General features: G+C 41.6%; 2 protein-coding genes across 11 annotated transcripts in view; one reads left to right on the top strand and one right to left on the bottom strand.

The window, feature by feature from the left end:
• The window catches only part of CRLF3 (cytokine receptor like factor 3), a 42,903-nt gene extending 31,742 nt beyond the window's left edge, over nt 1-11,161 (top strand). The window contains exons 6-8 of the mRNA XM_004041969.5: nt 1,278-1,410; nt 7,839-7,951; nt 9,415-11,161. Coding sequence (XP_004042017.1) covers nt 1,278-1,410; nt 7,839-7,951; nt 9,415-9,671 — 503 coding nt within the window. The 3' untranslated portion in view covers nt 9,672-11,161. The remainder of the gene's footprint in view (nt 1-1,277; nt 1,411-7,838; nt 7,952-9,414) is intronic.
• LOC101125309 (polycomb protein SUZ12-like) overlaps nt 1,020-25,729 on the bottom strand; it is a 73,237-nt gene continuing 48,527 nt past the window's right edge. Inside the window, exons 4-6 of one of the 10 annotated variants that reach the window (XM_063705841.1) lie at nt 23,593-23,641; nt 8,970-9,081; nt 1,020-3,241 (exon numbers count right to left, since the gene is read on the bottom strand). In XM_063705841.1, coding sequence (XP_063561911.1) covers nt 2,989-3,241; nt 8,970-9,081; nt 23,593-23,641 — 414 coding nt within the window. In that variant the 3' untranslated portion in view covers nt 1,020-2,988. Of the gene's footprint in view, nt 3,242-6,282; nt 9,082-9,857; nt 17,597-23,592; nt 23,642-25,729 lie in introns of those variants that run through there. The other 9 variants (XR_010133619.1, XR_010133618.1, XR_010133620.1 and 6 more) reach the window with 9 other exon arrangements.

The raw sequence follows: 25,729 nt of genomic DNA, 5'->3' as shown, positions 1-25,729 counted from the left end.
CTGAAGCCTAACTATATATTAGAATACCTGTATTCTGTGCTAAGGGCAGCACACTGACAACCAGCTATTCTAAGCATAGATCCTGAACTGATAAGAACAACATGCACCATGTCTTTTACTCAGATTACCTCATGTGATTTTTGTTTTCATCAGTTCTTCAGAGTCCAAAAAAAAATGCTGGACAAGATTTTTAGCCTCATTGAAAACCAAAGATTGAAAATATTATGTAGGACACTGATACTCCTTTTTCTTCTTTTTTTTAATATTTTAATGTTATTTAGTTAGTTTTTTTGAGACAAGGTCTCACTCTGTCGCCCAGGCTGGTGTGTGGTGGTGCAATCATGCAGCCTGACCTCTAGATCCTTCTGCCTCAGTCTCCCAAGTAGCTGGGACCACCTGCATGCACACCACACCTGGCTAATTTTTTATTTTTTTCTAGAGACTGGGTCTTGCCTTGTTGCCCAGGCTGGTCTCAAATTCCTGGGCTCAAGCAATCCTCTTGCCTTGACCTCCCAAAGTCCTGGGATTATAGGCGTGAGCCACTGTGCCCAGCTGATGCTGATTTTCCAAACTCTCAAGAAATACCTGGAGAGAGACATTTTCTTAAAAGTCTGATGATTTGAGGGCCGGGCATGGTGGCTCACACCTGTAATCCCAGCACTTTGGGAGGCCAAGGCAGGTGGATCACGAGTGCAGGAGATCAAGACCATCCTGGCTAACACGGTGACACCCTGTCTCTACTACAAATACCAAAAATTAGCCAGGCATGGGGCACCTGTAGTCCCAGCTACTTGGGAGGCTCAAGCAGGAGAATGGCTGAACTTGGGAGGCGGAGCTTGCAGTGAGCCAAGATCACACCACTGCACTCCAGCCTGGGCAACAGAGCGAGACTCTGTCTCAAAAAAAAAAAAAAAAAAAGTCTTACGATTTGAAATTGATCTCTCCCCTGCATTCTTTTTTAGAAGATGTAGACTCATTTATTAATTAGATTTTTATCAGGTTGGAATAAGTTCAAGCAATTATGCTTGTACCATGATTTTATTAGATAAGAGATAACACTTGTTTATTATGTCAAAATTATGCAGGAATATACTGAAATCTTTTTTGTAATTTGTGGGACTGATCATGATACCCTGTTAATGGAATCTTTTATTTTATTGAATCTGACCATGGCCCCTAAGAGTAGTCTCCCATTTCCATGTTTTATTTAACGTGTCTGTATTGAAGATATCCCTCAAGAGATTCTAACAGTTTTCAATATCTTTGCTTTGAAAAAGAGTGGACAGCTGGTTTTGAGGGGTACAGTCTGAGCAGTCGAAGAAATATAGCACTCCGGAACGATTCTGAATCATCGGGTGTTCTCTACTCCAGAGCTCCGACTTATTTCTGTGGGCAGACATTAACATTCAGGCAAGTAGATATTAAAACATCTCACCTGCCTCAGGAAGCAGAATGAAATGCATAGAGCATACATAAGCTTTGAATTCAAAACATCCTGAGTTTATTCCATCATTTATAGGCAGTGTTACTGTGGGAAGTCTTCTTTATTTCCTGTAGCTGTAGTTTTCTCATCTGTATTCATAGGGTTATTACGTAGATTAACTGGGAAATGTATATAAAATGCTTGTTATTTAATATGTTTATATCTCTTTTCCTCTTGGTAAGTAGAGGTAAGTAGAATATCTCTCAAAAGTCAATCTTAGGCTGGGCATAGTGGCTCACGCCTGTAATCCCAGCACTTTGGTAGGCCAAGGCAGGTGGATCACCTGAGGTCGGGAGTTCGAGACCAGCCTGAGCAACATGGAGAAACCCCATCTCTACTAAAAATACAAAATCAGCCGGGCATGGTGGCACATATGTCTGTAATCCCAGCTACTTGGGAGGCTGAGGCAGGAGAATTGCTTGAACCCAGGAGGCAGAGGTTGCAGTGAGCTGAGATCATGCCATTGCACTCCAGCCTGGGCAACAAGAGTGAAACTCTGTCTCAAACACACACACACACACACACACACACACACACACACACACAAAATTAAAAAGTAAATCTTAAAAATTTAGAGGCCTGGCCAGGCACGGTGGCTCACACTTGTAATCCCAGCACTTTGGGAGGCTGAGGCGGGCGGATCACGAGGTCAGGAGATCGAGAACATCCTGGCTAACATGGTGAAACCCCATCTCTACTATAAATACAAAAAATTAGCCAGGCATGGTGGTGGGTGTCTGTGGTCCCAGCTACTCGGGAGGCTGAGGCAGGGGAATGGCGTGAACCCGGGAGGCGGAGCTTGCAGTGAGCCGAGATCACGCCACTGCACTCCAGCCTGGGCGACACAGCAAGACTCCGTCTCAAAAAAAAAAAAAAATTTAGAGGCCAAGAGACTGGACGCAGTGGCTCACGCTTGTAATCCCAGCACTTTGGGAGGCCGAGGCGGTTGGATCACTTGTGGTCAGGAGTTCGAGACCAGCCTGGTCAACCTGGTAAAACCCCATCTTTACTAAAAATACAAATATTAGGCCAGGCGCAATGGCTCCCACCTGTAATCCCAGCACTTTGGGAGGCTGAGGTGGGTGGATCACAAGGTTAGGAGATCAAGACACCACCCTGGCCAACATGGTGAAACCCCATCTTTACTAAAAATACAAAAATTAGCTGGATGTGGTAGCGCACACCTGTAATCCCAGCAACTAGGGAGAGTGAGGCAGGAGAATCACTTGAACCTGGGAGGCAAATATTGCAGTGAGCCACTGCACTTCAGCCTGGCAACAGGGCGAGACCCGTCTCAAAAAAAAAAAAAATTAGCAGGGTGTGGTGGCCCACACCTATAATCCCAGCCACTCAGGAGGCTGAGGCATGAGAATTGCTTGAGCCTGGGAGGCGGAGGTTACAGTGAGCTGAGATTGCGCCACTGTACTCCAGCCTCGGTGACTGAGCGAGACTCCGTCTCAAAAAAAAGAAAAAAAGCATAGGCCGGGCACTGTGGCTCATGCATATTATCCCAGCACTTTGGGAGGCCGAGGTGGGCAGATCACGAGGTCAGGAGATCGAGACCATCCTGGCCAACATAGTGAAACCTCGTCTCTACTAAAAATACTAAAAATTAGCTGGGTGTGGTGAGGTGCGCCTGTAGTCCCAGCTACTCGGGAGGCTGAAGCAGGAGAATCACTGGAAGCCTGGATGCGGAGGTTGCAGTGAGCAGAGATCGCGCCACTGCACTCCAGCCTGGGAGACAGTGCGAGATTCTGTCTGAAAAAGAAAAAAAAAAACAAAGCAAAAAAATTTACTGGCCAAGAATTTGTTTTGTCCTTTGTGAATCATTAACAGCAAGTCTTTGTAAGAGACAACACTGTAAACGTATTATGTATATGCTACTCTCTAAAGTAAAACTGAAAGCAAGCCTCCCCTACCACTAATTAATGTTGTTTCTTTACCCATTTCTTTCTGTAATGGAAAAGTTTCTTTTTTCTTGTTTTCATGTTATCTGAGATGTATTCTTTATAGTCATGTTTCTGAATAGCTCTTCGTAGAAACTAAAGACCAGTTTTGACTCAGAGAAGTAAAGTTTGCCTGATTTTCACCATACTCACCTTAGTGTAACAAGCTCTCCTCTAAGTTTTAAGTCTTGAGATGGGATTTTATTGTGAATGCTTGATCCAAGTTCCTTTTGTTCTCAGGCCCTTATTATTTAAGGCATGGAGAATATCTGAATATTTTATCTAAGCCAGTGTTGCTGTATTCCTCTCCAGCTAAGTAATTTGTCAGCGGTTGTCAGATTATACTAGTTTATGTTTTGTCTAATTTTTGACACCTCACCCCTTAATGAAGAATGACTCAGTAAACAGAAAAATACCAACAAAGAGAGAGAGAGGAAAAAAAAAAAAGACTAATACCTAAAATCTATTTAATTATTCCCCAGGTAATCATGAGTTTTCTGTACTTACATACCCCTTCTCTGCTTATGTCCCTTGTTTACAGAAACACTTCGGTTAGTGACTCTCCTGAGAACAAGGTATTTCTGTGCAATGACAGAGCTTCCTAACTTGATAAATTCAGGCCAGATATCTCAGACTGCAATAATGATGATAATAATAATTGCAGTTAATATTTAAACAGTATTTACTATGTGCCATATACTGTCTTAAGTATTTTACTTGTATTAACTCATTTGATTTTCATGGTAACCCAGTGAGATAGATGGGTTATTTATTTTAGGGATGAGGAAACTGAGGCATAGAGAAGTTATTTACCCAGTGTCACACAGCTAGTAAATGCCAAAACTAGGGTTTAAATCCAGGCAGTTTGACTCCAGACTGGTCTGTATTGCTTCTTTTTCATGGGAGAGTTAACATGATTCTAGTTAGTGTTGAAGTCTACAGTTTCTCTATTACTGTGTCCTTAGCTCTTTAACTTTTACCTCTTATGACCTTTCATCACTTGATCTGATATTCTCCTGCTTTTTAAATTCTTCCTCCTTGGACACATGGTAATGTCTGATAGATTGCATAGTTAGGTTTATTTCTTAGACCATTCAGTAAATATTTATTAAGACATTGGAAATTATACAAATTGATTTAAATTCACCTCTGCTGACCGTGATGTGAAAGACACATTAGGTCTCAATATTAACTGTTGAGTCTCTCTTGCCTCTTCTAAAGATGCATCACCAGGCCCCACTTGGCAGGGTGATTAACTGAAATTCAGTTAAACTCAATATAATGGTAGCCAGCCTTTTGCATTTTTGTCATTTTTTTCTTTGTGGAATGAAATGTTTTCTCCCCTTGTTTAAAGGAATTTCAGGCATCAGCAGGGAAGCCAGAGATGTGAATGCAAGGGGGACTCCATGCATAAGGGCATAAGGGAGGAGCAAGTGGGCCTACTTGAATCAAGAGAAACAATATTTAGTTTTTTGAGGGTACTTAAGGGCCTAGTAGTTAGAAGGGAGACTATACTCTTGAAGGCACTACTTTAGCCGGGCGCGGTGGCTCACGCCTGTAATCCCAGCACTTTGGGAGGCTGAGGTGGGCAGATCACGAGGTCAGGAGTTCGAGACCAGCCTGGCCAATATGGTGAAACCCCATCTCTACTATAAATACAAAAATTAGCCAGGCATGGTGGTGCGTGCCTGTAATCCCAGCTACTCAGGAGGCTGAGGCAGGAGAATCGCTTGAACCCAGGAGGCGGAGGTTGCAGTGAGCCGAGATCACGCCACTGTACTCTAGCCAGGGCAACAGAGTGAGATACTGTCTCAAAAAAAAAAAAAAAAAAAAAGGAAGGCACTACTTTGTTATTTATCCCAGTCAGTCCCTGCTGAAGCTTCTGGAAGGCTTGGAGCTGCTGAAGCCAGAGAAACCTGTGATACTGGCTGGATTTTAACAGTCTCTAGACCCACTCTCATTAGATGCCCAGGTCTGCTAGCAACCCCTTCCTTCCAGGTCTCCCTCACTTCCTATGTGAACATTCCTGCTCTTTCCTTGCTTCTAAGATTTTCTGATTTTTTTTTTTAAGGTTTCTTTCTTTCTTTTTTTTTTTTTTTTTTGAGACAAAGTCTCATTCTGTTGCCCAGGCTGGAATGCAATGGCACAATCTCGGCTCACTGCAACCTCCACCTCTCAGGTTCAAGCGACCCTCTCACCTCAGCCTCCTGAGTAGCTGGGACTACAGGCGCCTGCTATCACACCCGGCTAATTTATTGTATTTTTAGTAGAGACGGGGTTTCACTGTGTTAGCCAGGATGGTCTCAATCTCCTGACTTCGTGATCCGCCCACCTCGGCCTCCCAAAGTGCTGGGATTCCGGGCGTGAGCCACTGCACCCGGCCTATTTTTTCTCATTCCCCTCCCCAGCTCTCCCCCCTTTTTGTTTAAGACAAGGTCTCGCTCTGTCGCCCAGGTTGAAGTGCAGTGGCATGATCTTAGCTCACTGCAATCTCCACCTCACAGGTTCAAGTGACCCTCTCACCTCAGCCTCCTGAGTAGCTAGGATTACAGGAGCCACTACCACACCCAGCTAATTTTTGTATTTTTTGTAGATATGGGGTTTCACCATGTTGCCTAGGGTGGTCTTGGAACTCCTGACTTCAGGTGATCCACCCTCCTTGGCCTCCCAAAGTGCTGGGATTACAGGTGTGAGCCACTATGCCCGGCCCCTCCTCCCCATACTTCTTTAGACTGCTCAGATATGAAATAACTTCAGAAACCTACCCAAATATTTATTATGATCCTGCATGTTTGCTATTTCACAATCAATGACATTTTGAGGCCACATTGACTATAAATAATCACATCTGTCTTTGGAAAAGCCACATTTTGTTTCACACTAATTTTTTTTTTTTTTTTTTTTTGTCCTTGCAAAGTTGGCTTTCTGGATGGAGAGAATGATGTGTCTGGCAATAGGGATCTGTACATTTCCTATTTCAAGAGCACACAAAGTATTGACATCTGAAATGAAAACACAAAAGGAAAAGCTTAAACTTGCCACATAGAAAGTTCTTCAAGCTTGAAGTGTCTTCATAACCATAATGGGTTTTTTTAGGATTATAATAGTTCTTTATTTACTTAACAAATAGTAATCAAATCATTGCAAATTCTTATATGGAAGATTTAGGCGCTGGCAGCAATAGTTACATAAATTATAATGTCAACTATGACAAACTTTCTATGTGTCTAGAGCTAGAATATAAAATAGAAGTGTGCCATCATGGCTACAAATGGTTAAGAATATAGATTCTAGGCCGGGCACGGTGGCTCACTCCGTAATCCCAGCACTTTGGGAGGCCAAGGAGGGTGGATCACCTGAGGTCAGGAGTTCCAACCAGCCTGAGCAACATGGTGAAACCCTGTCTCTACTACAAATACAAAATTAGGCCAGGTGTGGTGGCTCACGCCTCTAATCCCAGCACTTTGGGAAGCCGAGGCAGACAGATCACCTGAGGTCAGGAGTTCGAGACCAGCCTGACCAACATGGTGAAACCCCGTCTCTACTAAAAATACAAAACTAGCCGGGCATGGTGGTGCATCCCTGTAATCCCAGCTACTCAGGAGGCTGAGGCAGGAGAATCGCTTGAACCAGGGAGGCAGAGGTTGCAGTGAGCTGAGATCGCGCCATTGCACTCCAGCCTGGGCAACAAGGATGAAACTCCATTTCAAAAAAATAGATAGATAGATAGATAGATTGATTGATTCTAGAGTCAGAATGCCTGTGTTTGAGTCCTGGTTCCACCAGTCATCAGCCAGGTAGTCAGGATCAGGTTATTTAGCTATTTTTAATCTTTTTTTCTTTTCGTGCCTCATTTTCCTCACTTATAAAATGGGTATGTTAAAAATACCACCTACCGGCTGGACGCAGTGGCTCACGCCTGTAATCCCAGCACTTTGGGAGGCCGAGGTGGGTGGATCACAAGGTCAGGAGTTCAAGACAAGCTTGGCCAAGATGGTGAAACCCCATCTCTATTAAAAATAGAAAACTTAGCCGGGTATGGTGGCGGGCACCTGTAATCCTAGCTACTTGGGACACTGAAGCAGAGAACTGCTTGAACCCGGGAGGCGGAGGTTGCAGTAAGCCAAGGTCGCACCACCGCACTTACTTCAGCCTGGGTGACAGAGCGAGACTCCGTCTCAAAAAAAAAAAGAAAAAGCACCTACCTCATAGATTGTTGTAAGAATGATAGATAGATACAAAATAATTAGAACAGTGCCTGGAGTATAGCAAGAACTCAATCATGGTTGCTGTTACTATTTAGAAAAAAACAATTGTGGTGAGATTGCTCTTTTTAAGCTAGTGGCTGTTAAGTATCATTCATGTTATATTTTTAAAAGTATGAAATGACCTTTCTACTTCATTTACAGAGTTGAAACTGTGGGACAGCCAGACAGAAGAGATAGCATAGGAGTGTGTGCAGAAAAACAGGATGGATATGACTCTCTCCAGCGGGATCAAGCTGTGTGCATTAGTACAAATGGTAAGAGATAAATAACTGTCATTCTCTTGGAAATATATTAATTATTTTAGTAATATATGAATCTGTTCCAGTTCCATACATTTATAGTAGGAGATGAGAAAATTTAGGTATTTTCCTTTTTCTTTTTCTTTTTTTTATGAAGTCTCACTCCATCACCCAGGCTGGAGTACAGTGGCATGATCGTAGCTCGCTGCAGCCTCAAATTCTTGGGCCCAAGCCATCCTCCCACCTCAGCCTCCTGAGTAGCCGGGACTACAGGTGCATGCCACTGTGACTGGCTAATTTTTATTATTTTTACTTTTTTGTAAAGATAAGTTGTTGCCCAGGTGGGTCTTGACTCCTGGTTTCCAGCAATCCTCTCACCTTGGCCTCCCAAAGTGCTGGGATTACAGGCGTGAGCCACCGTAGCTGGCTGAAAGTTTTGGTCTTAATGACATAATTTATGTGACTACCATGTACCAGGCATTGTTCTAAACTCTTTACAAATAATAAATCATTCAGTCTACATCCCTAGTGCTCTTTAAAAATCACTAGCCAGAGGCCGGGTGCGGTAGCTCACGCCTGTAATCCCAGCACTTTGGGAGGCCAAGGTGGGCAAATCACGAGGTCAGGAGTTCAAGACCAGCCCGGCCAACATAGTGAAACCCTGTCTCTACTAAAAATACAGAAAATTAGCCAGGTGTGGTGGCGGGTGCCTATAATCCCAGCTACTTGGGAGGCTGAGGTAGGAAAATCGCTTGAACCCAGGAGGCAGAGGTTGCAGGGAGCCGAGATCATGCCAGGTGACAGTGTGAGACTCCGTCTCAAAAAAAAAAAAAAAAAAAAAATTCACTAGCAAGACATGTTAATAATATTTTGTGTTGTTGGCTGGGCACGGTGGCTCACGCCTGTAATCCTGGCACTTTGGGAGGCCAAGGTGGGTGGATCACGAGGTCGAGATCGAGACCATCCTGGCCAACATGGTGAAACCCCGTCTCCACTACAAATACAAAAATTAGCTGGGCGTGGTGGTGCATACCTGTAATCCGAGAGGCTCAGGCAGGAGAATTGCTTAAACCTGGGAGGTGGAGGTTGCAGTGAGTCCAGATCATGCCACTGCACTCCAGCCTGGGCAACAAGAGTGAAACTGTCTCCAAAAAAAAAAAAAAAAAAATTGTGTTGGTGAGTCAATTCGGTAGAACAAGATTCTTTCTTGTTTATTCCATAAGAAACAGTGTTGCTATTTCACAGGACGTAATTTTGTAACACTGTCAAGTTTCTTTTGATGACACTGATATGGGAAACTCAGTCTCTGCTGGAAGAGTACAACCCTGGACAGAACTCTAAAATCTATGTCCAGTTGGCATTCCAGATTTTTTAAAATCTGAATTAGGAAATGAGCTGTGTTACCACTAATCTAGAAACTATTTCAGATCTCTTAGTTATTGCTCACATGTAAATGACTCTTTACCTTAACATTTTAGGTGCAGTTTTTGTCAATGGAAAAGAAATGACAAATCAGTTACCCGCAGTTACTTCTGGGTCCACTGTCACGTTTGACATTGAAGCCGTGACTCTAGGAACCACCAGTAATAATGAAGGTGGACACTTCAAGCTTCGAGTAACTATAAGTTCAAATAATAGAGAAGTGGTTTTTGACTGGTTACTTGATCAGTCTTGTGGTTCTCTTTACTTTGGATGCTCATTTTTCTATCCTGGATGGAAAGTGTTAGTGTTTTAGATGTTTGGGTGCTTGGCTTTGGTTTTCAGGGTCTAACGTAGCTGTCCTCAGCCCAGTGTAGTTGTAATTGCTTTAAAAAAAAGTTGAATTCATCTCTAACTTAGGCCATTGGAAATGGAAAGTGTTTACTGGATTCATTTTGTAATATTTTAGCAAAAAGAGACTTGAATGTTGTAGACAAAATCATACAATTCAGTCAATTTTATTTTTAGCATACTGTTAAATATCACATCGCAATAAAAATCAAATTGGCATTAAAAGTATAGAAGATATAGAAAGTTCTATACCCTTCCACTGTACTTCTTAAAGTTGGTTATTAGACCAGGAAAACTTAATGTAATATTATTTTTAAAATCATCTTAAAGGATCCAAGTCCATGTAACTCTTTAGAACAAGAGGAATAGATCAGATAGAAGAAGCTGTGTAATGTATTAATACATCCGTTCATGTGCTGTCCACATGAATGTGTTGACTGTGCTCTCCATGTTCAGGTATTTGTAAGCAGTGTTGACTTTTATCCTATCTTCAGTAATCTTTAAGTCCCCAAAACATTATAATTTTTTTTTTGTTGAGACGGAGTCTCACTCTTGTCACTCAGGCTGGAGTGCAGTGGTGTGATCTCAGTTCACTGCAACCTCTGCCTCCCACGTTCAAGCAATCCTCCTGCCTCAGCCTCCTGAGTAGCTGGGATTACAGGTGTCTGCCACCACGCCTGGCTAATTTTTGTATTTTTAGTAGAGACAGGGTTTCACCATGTTGGCCAGGCTGGTCTTGAACTCCTGACCTCGGGTGTTCCACCCACCTCAGCCTTCCAAAGTGCTAGGATTACAGGCGTGAGCCACTGCAGTGGGCCAATTTTTGTATTTTTTAAAATGCTTGACCAAGTGTCTAAAATAGGCAAGTAGTAGTACCTTTTGTTCTTTCATTGCAATTTGATTCAGTATAGGCTACAGTATTTTTACAGGGTAAAACTACTTAGGGCAGTAGTATGCACAGCAGTGTTAGCCATTTCATATGTATGTAATATGCACATGTGTGTATCCAATCTGCCTGTGACATGCATTTTACTCTTTGCAGAGAATGAGCTGCAGTCCAGTTTAATGTCAGTTTGATAAGTGGTCTCTTTTTAGCAGAGCAAAAAAATATAGCGTAAATACTTATTTTAAAAACTTAAATTTGTGTGTAAAATATTTATTTGAAGGACTTCAATATGTAAAAATAATTGTCTTCTATGCCAGCCTACAGATTTTATTTTAATGTGAATTATTTTTTTCATTTTTACCAGTAGTAAAAAAGTAGAAAAGTATGATATTTTTGTAAGATAATTTATTTGGGGATTCATGTTCCCTGTTAGACAATCATGACCTTTTCTACTTGTCTTTTTATATATAAGTAGTAGATTTCCACTTGTTTAGGGATTAAGAAGATGTTCTAGAATGTAGATACCTTGTCCAGCCATAGGAATCAAAATAAAAAACTAAAAAAGTTCAGTGTGTGTACTTTTTTCTTCTGTGAGATTTGGTGAATCCAGTTTTAACCTACTTTTCATTTGAAGGGAAAACAGGCTTCTTGTCACTCCAGGCATTTTAGTAAGATATCATTGTGACTTGTGAAAGGGTATGTGTACCTTCTTGTACTTTCTTGCAAAAACTTTTTTTAAAATATTTTTTGTAGAGAATGAGGGTCTTGCTTTGTTGTCCAGACTGGTCTCAAACTCCTGGCCTCAAGCAGTCCTCCCCAGCCTTGGCCTTCCAAAGTGCTGGGATTTATAGGCATGAGTGACCACACCCAGCTGGTTACTTGTACTTTCCTATATTCTGTGTCTGATACTGAGCATCTTGCCTGACACAATGTGTGCAGAATGAATGTTGGATCGAATGAGTCGTTTTCTCCAGATATCTTCATCTCATTCCTTTAATTCATCAAATATTTGTTGAATGTATTTATTTCTTAGCCTCTCTAGGGAAATGACATCTTAATTTATACCTATAGAATCTGCCTGTTCACAGGAGTGCCTTAAACCTAATTTGACACAGGAGTGGTAATATTTGGAACTCTGAAACTAATTTTTTTTTTTTTTTTTTTTGAGACAGAATCTCACTTTGTTACCCAGGCTGGAGTGCAGTGGTGCAATCTTGGCTCACTGCAACCTCTGTCTCCTGGGTTAAACGGATTTCCCTGCCTCAGCCTCCCAAGTAGCTGGGATTACAGGTGTGCACCACCACACCTGGCTAATTTTTATACTTTTAGTGGAGATGGGGTTTTGCCGTGTTGGCCAGGCTGATCTTGAACTCCTGGCCTCAAGTGATCCTCCCACCTTGGCCTTCCAAAGTGCTGGGATTACAGCCGTGAGCCACTGTGTCCGTCCTTGAAACTAATTTAAATACTGACTTTTTTTCTTGAACTGTGAAGATTTTTTTTTAAAAAATGAACTCATTGGCTGGGCGTGATGGCTCACGCCTGTAATCCCAGCACTTTGGGAAGCCAAGGCAGGTGGATCACCTGAGATCAGGAGTTTTGAGACCAGCCTGGCCAACATGGTGAAACCCCGTCTCAACTAAAAATACAAAAATTAGCTGGGCATGGTGGTAGATGCCTATCATCCCAGCTACACAGGAAGCTGAGGCAGGAGAATCACCTGAACCCTCCGGGAGGTGGAGGTTACAGTGAGCTGAGATCACATGATTACAGTCCAGCCTGGGCAACAAAAGCAAAACTTTGTCTCAAAAAAAAAAAAAAAAAACAAAAACAAAAACAAAAAAACATTCTGTTCAAGTAAGTAAGGGAACCTAGTACTCCAAACCTATGTGCTTGGAGGGAAGAGTTTGTGTGATATGATCATAAGAATTGATTTTTTGGCTGGGCATGGTGGCTTATGCCTAGCCATTTTTTATTCACTTAAAAAAAAAATTTGGCTGGGTGTGGTGGCTCACACCTGTAATCCCAGCACTTTGGGAGGCCTAGGCTGGTGGATCACCTGAAGTCGGGAGTTCGAGACCAGGCTGACCAATATGGTGAAACCCTGTCTCTACTAAAATTACAAAAATTAGCTGGATGTGGTGGCGCACGCTGGTAGTCCCAGCTACATGGGAGGCTGAGGCAGGAGAATCACTTGAACTCGGGGGGTGGAGGCTGCAGTCAGCCAAGATCTTGGCACTGCACTCCAGCCAGGACAACACAGCAAGACTCTGTCTCAAAAAAAAAAAAAAAAAAAAAATTTAGCCGGGTGTTGTGGTGCCCACCAGTAGTTCCAAAGCTACTCAGGAGACTGAGGTGGGAGAATTGCTTGAGCCTGGGAATTCGAGGTTGCAGCGAGCCTAGGCAACATTGATAGACCCCATCTCTTAATAAATAAACACAAACAAAACAAAGAAATAGAGCAACTAGATAGATAACAAAAGCAAAATCCCCTGGATAATATCTACAGTAAGACTAGGTGACCACTTACCCCCTCAAATCCCAAAATACAAGCTAGTGAAGACAAACTACAAACAGATGCAAGACCTGCATGAGCTCAGTGTCTGTGCAGGATGAAGAAGGCGCAAAGCCTGACAGATGTGAGAACAGGCGAAACCCCATATCATCGACTGGAACTCCTGGAAACCACCATGGAACAATTGAAAAGTAGCAACTGAAACTCTAGAAATTTGTTTCCCTCCAATACCAGATGAATGCAAGTGGGCCATGCGTGGTAAATGTGTTCAGGGGTGCTTAAGATCACTTTCAGTTTCAATGATTTGCCAGGACTCACAGAACTCAGAAAAGCTGTTACACTCATGGTTACTATTTAGCAAAGCAAAAAGACACAAATTAAAATTAGCAAGTTTGGCCGGGACTGCTGGCTCACACCTGTAATCCCAGTACTTTGGGAGGCCAAGGTGGAAGGATTGCTTGAGGCCAGGAGTTGAAGACCAACCTGGGCAACATGATGAGACCCCCATCTCTACCAAAAAAAATTTTTTTTAATTAGCCAGGCATAGTCAGGCATTAGCCAGCTACTCAGGAGGCTAAGGTGGGAGGATCACTTGAGTTCAGGAGCTTGAGGCTACAGCGAGCTGGAGTACAGTGGCAAATGTAGTTCGCTGTAAAAATAAATGGCCAGGCACAGTGGCTCACGCATGTAATCCCAGCACTTTGGGAGGCCGAGGCCGGCAGATCACGAGGTCAGGAGATGGAGACCATCCTGGCTAACACGGTGAAACCCCGTCTCTACTAAAAATACAAAAAAATTAGCCGGGCGTGGTGGCAGGCGCCTGTAATCCCAGCTACTCAGGAGGCTGAGGCAGGAGAATTGCTTGAACTTGAAAGGCAGAGGCTGCAGTGAGCCGAAATTGCACCACTGCACTCCAGCCTGGCGACAGAGCAAGACTCCATCTCAAAAAACAAAACAAAACAAAAAAACTATTTAGACTAGAATGTAGTAAAAGTGTGTTCAGAGACTAGTTTGGACACAGCAGTCCACAGGAATTTATCTTATAAAATACTTGATACAGGTTCAAGTATAATCACTATTAACATTTTTGACAAGATTAAAAAAATCAAATAACCCAATTATCTATTAGACCAGCACTGGTTTAGTCAATTAAGGAACCCAAACAAAACAAAACAAAACAAAAAAACTCAGAACTTTTAAAAAGAAGTAAATCTATATGCTCTGACTTAAAAGGATGCCCATTTTACAGGGTTAAGAGCTTCCAGATGGGCCGGGCACAGTAGCTCACACCTGTAATCCCAGCACTTTGGGACTCCAAGGTGGGTGGAAAACCTGAGGTCAGGAGTTTGAGACCAGCCAAGCCAACATGGTGAAACCCCCAGGCATGGTGGCGCATGCCAGTAATCTCGACTATTCAGGAGGCTGAGGCAAGAGAATTGCTTGAACCCAGGAGGCAGAGGTTGCAGTGAACCGAGACCGCGCCATTGCACTCCACCTCTGGGTGAGAGCGAGACTCCATCTCAACAGAAACAAACAAAAAAAAGGCCAGGCCGGGCACGGCGGCTTATGCCTGTAATCCCAGTACTTTGGGAGGCCGAGGCGGGCGGATCACAAGGTCAGGAGTTCGAGACCAGCCTGGCCAACATGGTGAAACTCCATCTCTACTAAAAATACGAAAATCAGCTGGGCATAGTGGTGCGCGCCTGTGATCCCAGCTACTCAGGAGGCTGAGGCTGGAGAATCGCTTGAACCCGGGAGGCGGAGGTTGCAGTGAGCCAAGATCGTGCCACTGTACTCCAGCCTGGGTGACAGAGTGAAACTGCATCTCAAAAACAAAACAAACAAACAAAAAAAACGAAAAACAACAACAAAACCAACAACAACAAAAACCCTTCATATATATAATCCTTATAGTCTCATGAATAAAAACATACTTTAAAACAAGAAATTTAAAATGAAAAAGATCATAAAGATAAATCCATGCAGAAAACCCAAACAGTATAGATAAAAATTATTTGAAATCTCATCACCTGGAGTTAACCACTATTATAAATTTTAGAAAGAGGGAACATATATATATATGTACACACTTATGTAAAAATTTAATATGGAAATCTTGTCAAACTATCATCTTTTTTAATAGCTTTTTAGATTTAACGTGTTTCTAACATTTCATTATTTAAAAAATGCTGAGAAAACCTGTTACCTACATCTTTTGTTAACAAGTTACTACATTGTGACAAAAATATAAAATTTGAATTGTTAAAGACTATATATACAATTTTAACTTTATATATATTGCCAGTCGGCACTATAGTAAGACTGTATCAACCTTTTTTTTTTTTTTTTGAGACAGAGTCTTGCTCTGTCTCCCCGGACAAAGTGAAGTGGCAAAATCTCAGCTCGCTGAAACCTCTGCCTCCCAGGTTCAAGTAATACTCCTAAGCCTCCCAAGTACCCAAGTAGCTGAGACTACAAGCATCTGCCACCATGCCTGGCTAATTTTTGTGTTTTTGGTAGAGATGTGGTTTGACATGTTGGCCAGGCTGGTGTCAAACTCATAACCTCAGGTGATCCACCCGCCTTGGCCTCCCAAAGTGCTGGGATTATAGGCATGAGCCACTGAGCCCGGCCCCCAACTTACTGTTACATCGAAATATTATTTGACAGTATATGTGTCCTCACGTCCCTAAAACACTAGAAACTGTCAAACTTTTAATCTTTGTCGAACTCTCAAAAGTAGTATCTCTGCATTTGCATGCCTTTGAGTACTAATAAGGTTGAGTACTGCTTTAAAAGTTTGCTGGCCATCTATATTCGTTGTTTTAAGAACTGCATGATAGTCCTTCACACATATTTCTTATTAGACTGCGTATCTTGTTTTATAATTCACAATATTATGTATTCATATTAGCATTTTGTGTTACAGATATTTCCTCCATTCCATAATTTGTTTGTAACTTTAGATATTTTGCAGTATAAAAATGACTAATTTTAACCCGACAATTTTTACTTTATGCTTTCTTACTTTTAAATCATCCTTAGAAGGGTCTTCCTCACTGCAATATATTAACATTCACCTATTTTTTTTCCATGCTTATGAATGTTCATTTTTACATGTTTATGAGCCTTCCAGAATGTATTAGGCCTAAGATTATTTCCAGATGACTGGAGAAGAGTTGTCACAATTAATGAACAGTTTCTCTTTCTCACATAGCTATACCAACACCTTTATCATAAACTAAATTTCAAATATACATCAAACTATTTCAGGACTATGCCTGAATGATATGCTTGTCTATTCCTATGCTTATACCATAGGGTTTAAGTTCTCTTAACTTTATGGTATGTACTACTGTATATTGTATATCATACTAAAACTGGTAAGTAAAAATTCTCAAAATATTTTTCTAAAATTTCCCTTAGTATTACTAAATACTTATCCTTCTAGATTAACTTGGAACTAATTTTAAGGCTTAAAAAAATCCTTATGAGATTTTGCATTGGATGGTACACTGACCTAACATATTTAGAAATAAAAGACATCGTTACAGTTTTGAATCTACCTATTTAAGAAATGTATGGATTCCTCTTTATCTCTTAAAAGAGTTATTTTAAGTATGCTTAATCTAAATTCTGCAGATTTCTTGATAAATGTATTACTAGTCATCCCTTATTACCTGCCATTACAATGAACAGAATTTAAAATAGCCGTTAACATTTATTGAGCACTTACTGTATGCCAGGCACTGTACTAAATATTTTATTATTTCATCTAATCCATCAATTCTATGTCTCATGTTACAGGTGAAGAAACTGAGACATGGATAAGTAACATGCCAAATGCCACATAGCTAGGAGCAGAGATTTGAATTAGGCAATCTGGCTCTCAAAGTATGATGCCTTCCGTGTGGCCGGGTGCAGTGGCTCATGCCTGTAATCCCAGCGCTTTGGGAGGTCAAGGTGGGCGGATCACAAGGTCAGGAGTTCGACTAGCCTGGCCAACATGGTCAAACCCCGTCTCTACTGAAAATAAAAAAAATTAGCCAGGCATGGTGGCACGCACCTGTAATCACAGCTGCTTGGGAGGCTGAGACAGGAGAATCGCTTGAACCTGGGAGGTGGAAGTTGCAGTGAGCTGAGACCATGCCACTGCACTCCAGCCTGGGCAACAGAGCAAGACTCCCCCTCAAAAAAAAAAAAAAAAAAAAAAAAAGAATGATACCTTCCGTTAAATGCTCTGACTAGATCATTTACTTGTGTTTTTTAAAGTATAAAAAATAAAGGCCTCTACTTCCAACATGAATTAGCATTTGGGGAAGAAAACATCAATCAAAAATGGGAGTTCATAACTATAACGTGCTCAACCTTCTAAGTAGTCCATAGCTTCCCATCAAGAATAGTCTCCCATGTTGCTCTTTTCTTGCTTATTGGACATTCTTCCATTTCCTGCATGGCTGCTTCATATTCCCCATCTAAAAGCTGTAAGCGCCTGTTAGACAAACACATATCCTTTAAAAGTAACCTGTGTTATTACTGTAAGTACACAAATTCTACATCTTTAGATTTATACTAAAACCATTTATTAAATTTATAAACTAGCTTACATACCCAACAAGATTTTAAAAATACAGCTACACTCCATTCCTGATGAAAGCAATTTTAATGATGTACACTAAAAACTGTATTACTAGGAATTATCATTACTGTAGTTACTCAGATATAACTCTAAACATGTAAAGTATAATATGCCTGAGGTCTCAAAACCTGGTACATTGTCAACATTAAATATAAAGCGTAAGTACAGGCTTTATTTATTTATTTATTTGAGATGGAGTCTTGCTCTGTTGCAACCCAGGCTGGAGTTGCAACCCAGGGAGGCCAAGGCAGGTGGATCACCTGAGGCCGGGAGTTCGAGACCAGCCTGACCAACACGGAGAAACCCCGTCTCTACTAAAAATACAACATCAGCCTACAGCTAAAAATACAACAACAGATTACAGGTGGTGCACGCCTGTAATCTCAGCTACTTGGGAGGCTGAGGCAGAACTGCTTGAACCAGGGGTGGGGGGCAGAGGTTGCAGTGAGCCAAGATCACACCATTGCACTCCAGCATGGGCAACAAGAGCGAAACTCCATCTCCAAAAAAAAAAAAAAAAAGTTGCAGAAGACAACCACATTCAAAATAAGCATCTTCAATTTTTTTCTTCCCCTAAAATCTACTAGAAAAATTATTAAGATAACATTTGAATTAAATCAGTTACTATTATACATGTTTCATTATGAATGCATACAGACAACTAAACTAAAAAGTTCTTGATCTGACCAAGACTTGTGGCCAAAAGGATAAAAAATGGATTTCAGAAAACATTAAACATTATAAAACGTAGAGACAGAGCTATTTTTAGACGCTTTCCCCAGAATTTCTCTACAGTTTAAATGGGATAACAAAAATCAAGATATTATTTACTATATAGAAGAATATCTTGGCTTACAAAAAATTTAGGGGTGTTAATTTTGAATACCATAGTCTATATTCTCTATGTAAATTAACTAACAAAGGCTTTACAAATTAAGGTTCTAGAGTAGTCCTCCATAACTTTTTTTAAAAGTCCCAAAGGTATTAACAGTTTGGGTAATAAATACCCAAAGGTATTTATTAACTGAATATTTAATAAATAATTCATCAAATAGCTTCAATAACATCCAGAACTATTACAATAGATGAATCCATGAACATACAAAAATTTTTTTGTTCTAAGGCATTGGGCAACACATTTTTTCTTTCTTTACTTTTTTTTTTTTTTTTTTTTGAGAGATAGAGTCTTGCTCTGTTGCCCAGGCTAGAGTGCAATGGAATGTTCTTGACTCACTGCAACCTCCGCCTCCTGGGTTAAAGCAGTTCTCCCTGCCTCAGCCTCCCGAGTAGCTGGGACTACAGGCACACGCCACCAAGCCTGGGTAATTTTTTTTTTTTCTTTTCTTGAGTCAGCCTCACTCGGTTGTCTAGGCTGGAATGCAGTGGCACGATCTCGGCTCACTGCAGCCTGCACCTCCCAGGTTCAAGCACTTCTCATGATTCAATCTCTAGAGTAGCTGGGATTACGGGGATGTAACACCATTCCCAGCTAATTTTGTTATTTTCAGTAGAGACGGGGCTTTACCATGTTGGCCAGGCTGGTCTCAAACTCCCTACCTCAGGTGATCTACCTGCCTCGGCCTCCCAAAGTGCTGGGATTACAGGCGTGAGCCATTGCGCCTGGCCGGCAACACTTTTTTTCTACTTAAAAACATTCTTATTGGGGGTGTGTGTGTAAAACACATTTGATCAGTTTCTTCGGAAGTTGCATCCAGGATAAAAACACCTTAATACAGCAAAAAAATAGTCCAATGTCTAAATGCAGTAACAAAAATATTTGCCGAACAATACTCACCATGAAAATAGTACCCAAATAATCTTTGTGTATTCATTCTAAGAAGCAGTTTCAAGTAGTAATTGCCAAACAAAAGTTTTCATTTAAAAACAAAAGAGGCCGGATGCAGTGACTCATGCCTGTAATCCTAGCCCTTTGGGAGGCTAAGGTGAGAGGATCGCTTGAGCCCGGGAGGCTGCAATGAAGCAAGACTGCTCACTGCACTCCAGCATGAGTGACAGAGCAAGACTCTGTCTAAAAAATAATTAGTAGTAAGAAAAGAAGAAGAAAAAATCACATTTTAAGAATTAAAAATTTTTTTTTGCTTGTTTTGAGAGAGAGTCCCACTATGTTGCCCAGACTCTATTCAAACTCCTGGGCTCAAGCAAACCTCCCAGCTCAGCCTCCTCAGTAGCTGGAAATACAGGCAAGCATCACTGCTCCTGGTACATTTTACAGAACTTGATGTTGGTTTTCTATCCTGGTTTCTTAAAAATATTATTGAAAACCAAAAAGGTACAAATAAACCTTGGATGGAAAAGAAACACAATATATCTACTTCCAACTTCTACTAGTTTCAAAGTTATAATAGAAATTATTTTCAACATAGGCGTGGTGGCTCACGCCTATAATCCCAGCACTTTGGGAGGCCGAGGTGGGTGAATCACTTGAGGCCAGGAGTTTGAGTCCAGACTGGCAAACATGGTGAAATGAAATCCTGTCTCCATTAAAAATATAAAAATTAGGGGCCGGGCTCGGTGGCTCATGCCTATTGAAATCCCAGCACTTTGGGAGGCCGAGGCGGGCAAATCACCTGAGATCGGGAGTTCAAGAGACCAACCTGACCAACGTGGAGAAACCCCATCTCTACTAAAAATACAAAAAATTAGCGGGGCATGGTGGTGCATGCCTGTAATACCAGCTACTCTGGAGGCTGAGGCAAGAGAATTGCTTGAACCCGGGAGGTAGAGGTTGTGGTGAGCCGAGATTGCACCATTGCACTCCAGCCTGGGCAACAAGAGCGAAACTCCGTCTCAGAAAAAGAAAAAAAAAATTAGCTAGTGTGGTGGCACCCGCCTGTAATCCCAGATACTTGGGAGGCTGAGGCATGAGAATCACTTGAACCTGGAGGCAGAGGCTGCAGTGATCTGAGATCAAAACACTACACTCCAGCCTGGGTGACAGAGGAATTATTTTCTGGAAACAGATATCAACAGAGTTCACTATCTCTTTTACTTCAATATCAAGAAAAATAAAAACAAAGTAAATCTGAGCAATTGTTGAACTTTATATATTTTGTCATGTAGATAGGAAAAAAGCTTAATATGACTACTTTCCAAAAAGTTCAGTGATGGATAAACTATGTGTTCTACACAGGTCCCTGAGAACAAAGGGCTAATGAATGTATAAATTTCAAATTATAAGCTTCTGAAGAATTAAAGTCTAGGCACGTCAGAAGTACCACAGAAAACAAAATACGATGACTAGAGATAAGGACTCTAAGCAGACCATTACAAATAATTTAAGGAAAACAAAAATCATAATGCTATCCAGGTTACTTCTATATAAAAATAGACCAGATCTAAGGTAAAAACTAGAAGTTACATTAGCTGCTAATACAAATACGAGATTTCAGATTTCTTACATAAAAACCCTAACTAGGGCCAGTCTCAGTGGCTCACACCTGTAATCCCAGCACTTTGGGAGACTGAGGTGACAGGATCACTTGAGACCAGGAGTTTGAGACCAGCCTGGGAAATGTAGTGAGATTCCATCTTAACAAAAAAAAATTTTTTTAATTAGCCAGGCATGGTGGGGACGCCTGTAGTTCCAGCTACTCAGGAGGCTGAGGCAGGAGGATCACTTGAGCCCAGGAGGTGATCACGCCACTGCACTCCAGCCTGGGTGACATGAGCAAGACCCTGTCTAAACAAACAAACAAACAAACAAACAACCCCCAAAGAGTCATTAAAAAATGGTTGTATTAGAGCATTTTGACAATTGGCCAATTGGCAAGGTTGTCTTTTTGTCTTTTTTAGACAGTGTCTCACTCTGTCACTCAGGCTGGAGTACAGTGGTGTGATCTTGGCTCACTGCAGCCTCAACCTCCAAGACTCAAGCAATCCTCCCACCTCAGCCTCCTGAGTAGCTGAGACTACAGAACGGCTGGGACTAGAGGCATGTGCCACTGTGCCCAGTTAATCTTTTTTTACTTCTTACAGATAGGTTCTCCCTATGTTGCCCAGGCAAGCCTCAAGCAATTCTTCCATCTCAGCCTCCCAAGGTGTTGACATTATAGCTGTGAGCCACCACGCCCAGTCTAATATTTGGGATTTTTTGGAGACAGGGTCTCACTCTGTTGCCCAGCCTGGAGCAGAGTTGTGCAATCATAGGTCACTGTAACCTTGAATTCCTGAGCTTATGCCATCCTGCCATCTTGGACTTCCAAGTACCTAGAACTACAGGACATACCACCATACCTGGCTAATTTTTGTAGAGATGGGGTCTGTGTTGCCCAGGCTGGTCTTGAACTCCTGGCCTCAAGTCATCTTCCCATCTCAGCCTCCCAAAATGCTGAGATTACAGACATGAGCCACCAGGCCAGGCCTCATTTTCTTTTCTTTTCTTTTCTTTTTTTTAGACAGAGTCTCGCTCTGTCACCAGGCTGGAGTGCAGTGGGATGATCTTGGCTCACTGCAACCTCCAACTCCCGGGTTCAAGCGATTCCCCTGCCTCAGCCTCCCAAGTAGCTGGGACTACAGGTGTGCACCACCACGCCCAGCTAGTTTTTTTGTATTTTAGTAGAGACGGGGTTTCACCATGTTAGCCAGGATGGTCTCGATCTCCTGACCTTGTGATCCACCCACCTCGGCCTACCAAAGTGCTGGGATTACAGGCGTGAGCCACCGTGCCCGGCCCACCAGGACTCATTTTCAATCTTTGTTTCTTACTAAACGATACCAAGACGACCAACCTGGCGTGTTTCTAATAATGGTTTTATTCCATTGCATAATAAAAAGATATGCCATATACACAGACTTATGATGGATAAGCTGATAAGTAATTTCCCCCCCTTTTTTTTTTTTTAAGATGGAGTCTCGCTCTGTCGCCCACGCTGGAGTGCAGTAACGCAATCTCAGCTCATTGCAACCTCCGACTCTCAGGTTCAAGCGATTCTTCTGCCTAAGTCTCCCAAGTAACTGGGACTACAGGCACCCACCACCACGCCCGGCTAATGTTTATATTTTTAGTAGAGATGGGGTTTCACCATATTGGCCAGGCTGGTCCTGAACTCCTGACCTCATGATACACCCGCCTCAGCCTCCCAAAATGTTGGGATTACAGGCATGAGCCACTGCGCCTGGCCGTATTTTTCCATTTTTAAAACAACTCTAATTCTTTCCAGCATGCGTTGAGCTTTTACGGGAGTAATATACTATATAATTTCCTTTGAATAATATTTAAAATATTAATATATGCCATTGGTAATAGTGGTTATTTCAGTTGTTTTACTGTGTTTTTTTAAAACATGATACAGTATCATTAATTCAAAATGTTTATGCATAAAAGGTTCTACTGAGGAGATTCTTTACCTATTGAAGTTCTAGGACAATTTGTTAAAATGTTCATCATTAGCCAGGTGTGGTGGCTCACGCCCCCTTGGGAGGCCAAGGCGGGTGGATCACAAGGTCAGGAGTTCAAGACCAGCCTGGCCAGCATGGTGAGACCCTGTCTCTACTAAAAATACAAAAAATTAGCCAGGCATGGGGCGCGTGCCTGTAATACCAGCTACTCAGGAGGCTGAGGCAGGAGAATCGCTTGAACCCGGGAGACGGAGGCTGCAGTGAGCCAAGATCACAACATTGCACTCCAGCCTTCACTCTGCACCCCCCATCCACCAAAAACAAATTTCATCATTAGCCTTCATACCTTAAAGCTCAAAAACATCAGAATCAACATCTTTTCCATTAAATATAATTTTATAAATTTACACTCAGAAGCCCCACTTTTTTTTTTACATTCACAAAGGTATCTTGCTATTAAAATGCCACTTTATTTACTTTTAAGTACCTACCACTTTTGTGGAAGAAACCAAAAACGTAAGCTGCAAATGAACTGACAAGCTAAAAAAAAAAAAAGGAAATATTTTATCATTTTAATGCTCTGTAGTAAAATAACCTAGACTTTAAAATATAACATTGAAATGAAAGTTACTTCAACTAATTTATAAATATTTGTACTCAATTGTTATTCAGGCCCATGACTCTATGCTTTCCCTGTTAAATATGACACCCAAAAGTGTGTCTATACATCTAACAAAAAATAAACAACAAAAAACCCCTCACAACTCACAAAAAGTAAGAACAAAACCACAAAAAACACCTGAGTAAGGCAGAAAAAATCAGACTACCAAGTTGGAGGCCAGGTAATTTACTGTGTTTTAGTGTTCCACCTATAAAATGACAGCAGGTATGCCTTCCTATCTTTAAAAAGGAATTCTGGAGGGTTTTTGGAATTCTTTTTTTGTTTTGTTTTAATGACACTTTAGTCAATGACTTCATCAAAAGGAAATTTTGAAAAGGGTAGCTAAATCCATGCAAAAAAATTTGAATATTTTGAAGCTATGGAAATTCAACCTTCCCAATAAATGATACAGAACCATTACTTTATACTTCAAATAGCAATGAAATACACAATTACAAATCTGGTATAGATCTATAATTTACTGTTTCAATATATCATTTTCACTGTTAGTTTTAGAAGCTATGGAAAAGCAAAAGAAAGCATGAACTAGAACTAGTGCTCCTTCTATTTTCACAAACATCTATTAACAATAGAAAAAAACTATAAGGATGGGATAAAACAAACAGAAGCATCAATAAGCTTTTGAAGTACCTTTGAACTGCAAAACAGAATACAGTTGTTGATCAGGAGACATTCATAACTTTCCTGAGCATAGTTTCCATAGTGTGACATGTACAGACACCAGATTATGGAGGGCTATACAGAACAGATGGTAGGGAAAGGAAAGCAGTACTGATCCCTTACATAAGGCATTTACTAATGAAATAGTTGCTGGGCACTAAGGACTAGTAAAGGGCATATATATATATATTTTTAAATGATGGTGACAATCTAGGCATTTTTATAGTCAGATGGGAACAGTTACAGAAAGACATTGTGGCAAGAGAGTACTAAGGAGCAAGTAATGACTGGAAATAAGGACATATTATGAAGAGGTTAGCCCTGTAAATTTGACCGGGACTCCTCTTTTTCTTTTTTTTGAGATGAAGTTTCGCTCTTCTCGCCCAGGTTGGAGTGCAATGGCGCAATCTTGGCTCACTGCAACCTCCACCTCCCGAGTTCAAGTGATTCTCCTGTCTCAGCCTCCCAAGTAGCTGGGATTATAGGTGTGAGCCACCGAGCCCGACTGGATTCCCCTTTTTCTAAGATAGAGAAATAAGAGGCAAGTAAGAAAGTCATTTCCATGGAAGATGGGGGGATATCTCCATCTACTTAGTGAAGTAGGCCATGAAACTGTCTGCTCAAAAAACTACAGTGTGGGCCGGGCGCAGTGCCTCACGTCTGTAATCCTGGCACTTTGGGAGGCCAAGGCAGGGGATCACCAGGTCAGGAGTTCGAGACCAGCCTGGCCAATATGGTGAAACCCCGACTCTACTAAAAATACAAACATTAGCTGGGTATGATGGCACATGGCTGTAGTCTCAGCTACTCAGGAGGCTGAGGCAGGAGAATCGCTTGAACCTAGGAGGCAGAGGTTACAGTGAGCCGAGACTGCGCCATTGCGCTCCAGCCTGGGCGACAGGGGGAGACTCCGTCTCAAAAGAAAAAAAAAAAACCTACAGAGTTGGGATTTTGAAAGGCATTTCTAGAACAGTAGTACAGAAAGTATGCTACGGGCCGGGTGCGGTGGCTCACAACTGTAATCCCAGCATTCTGGGAGGCCAAGACAGGAGGATCAAGACATCAGAAGATGGAGACCATCCTGGCTAACACGGTGAAACCCAATCTCTACTAAAAATACAAATATTAGCCAGGCACAGTGGCGTGTGCCTGTAGTCCCAGCTACTTGGGAGGCTGAGGCAGGAGAATCACTTGAGCCCAGGAGGCAGAGGCTGCAGTTAGCTGAGACTGCATCACTGCACTCCAGCCTGGGCAACAGAGCAAGACTCTGCCTCAAAAAAACAAAA

This window comes from Gorilla gorilla, chromosome 4, assembly GCF_029281585.2.
Source record: "Gorilla gorilla gorilla isolate KB3781 chromosome 4, NHGRI_mGorGor1-v2.1_pri, whole genome shotgun sequence".
Taxonomy (NCBI): Eukaryota; Metazoa; Chordata; class Mammalia; order Primates; family Hominidae; genus Gorilla; species Gorilla gorilla.
The sequence above is the reverse complement of the archived record's forward strand: the minus strand, read 5'-3'. Positions and strand labels throughout refer to the sequence as shown.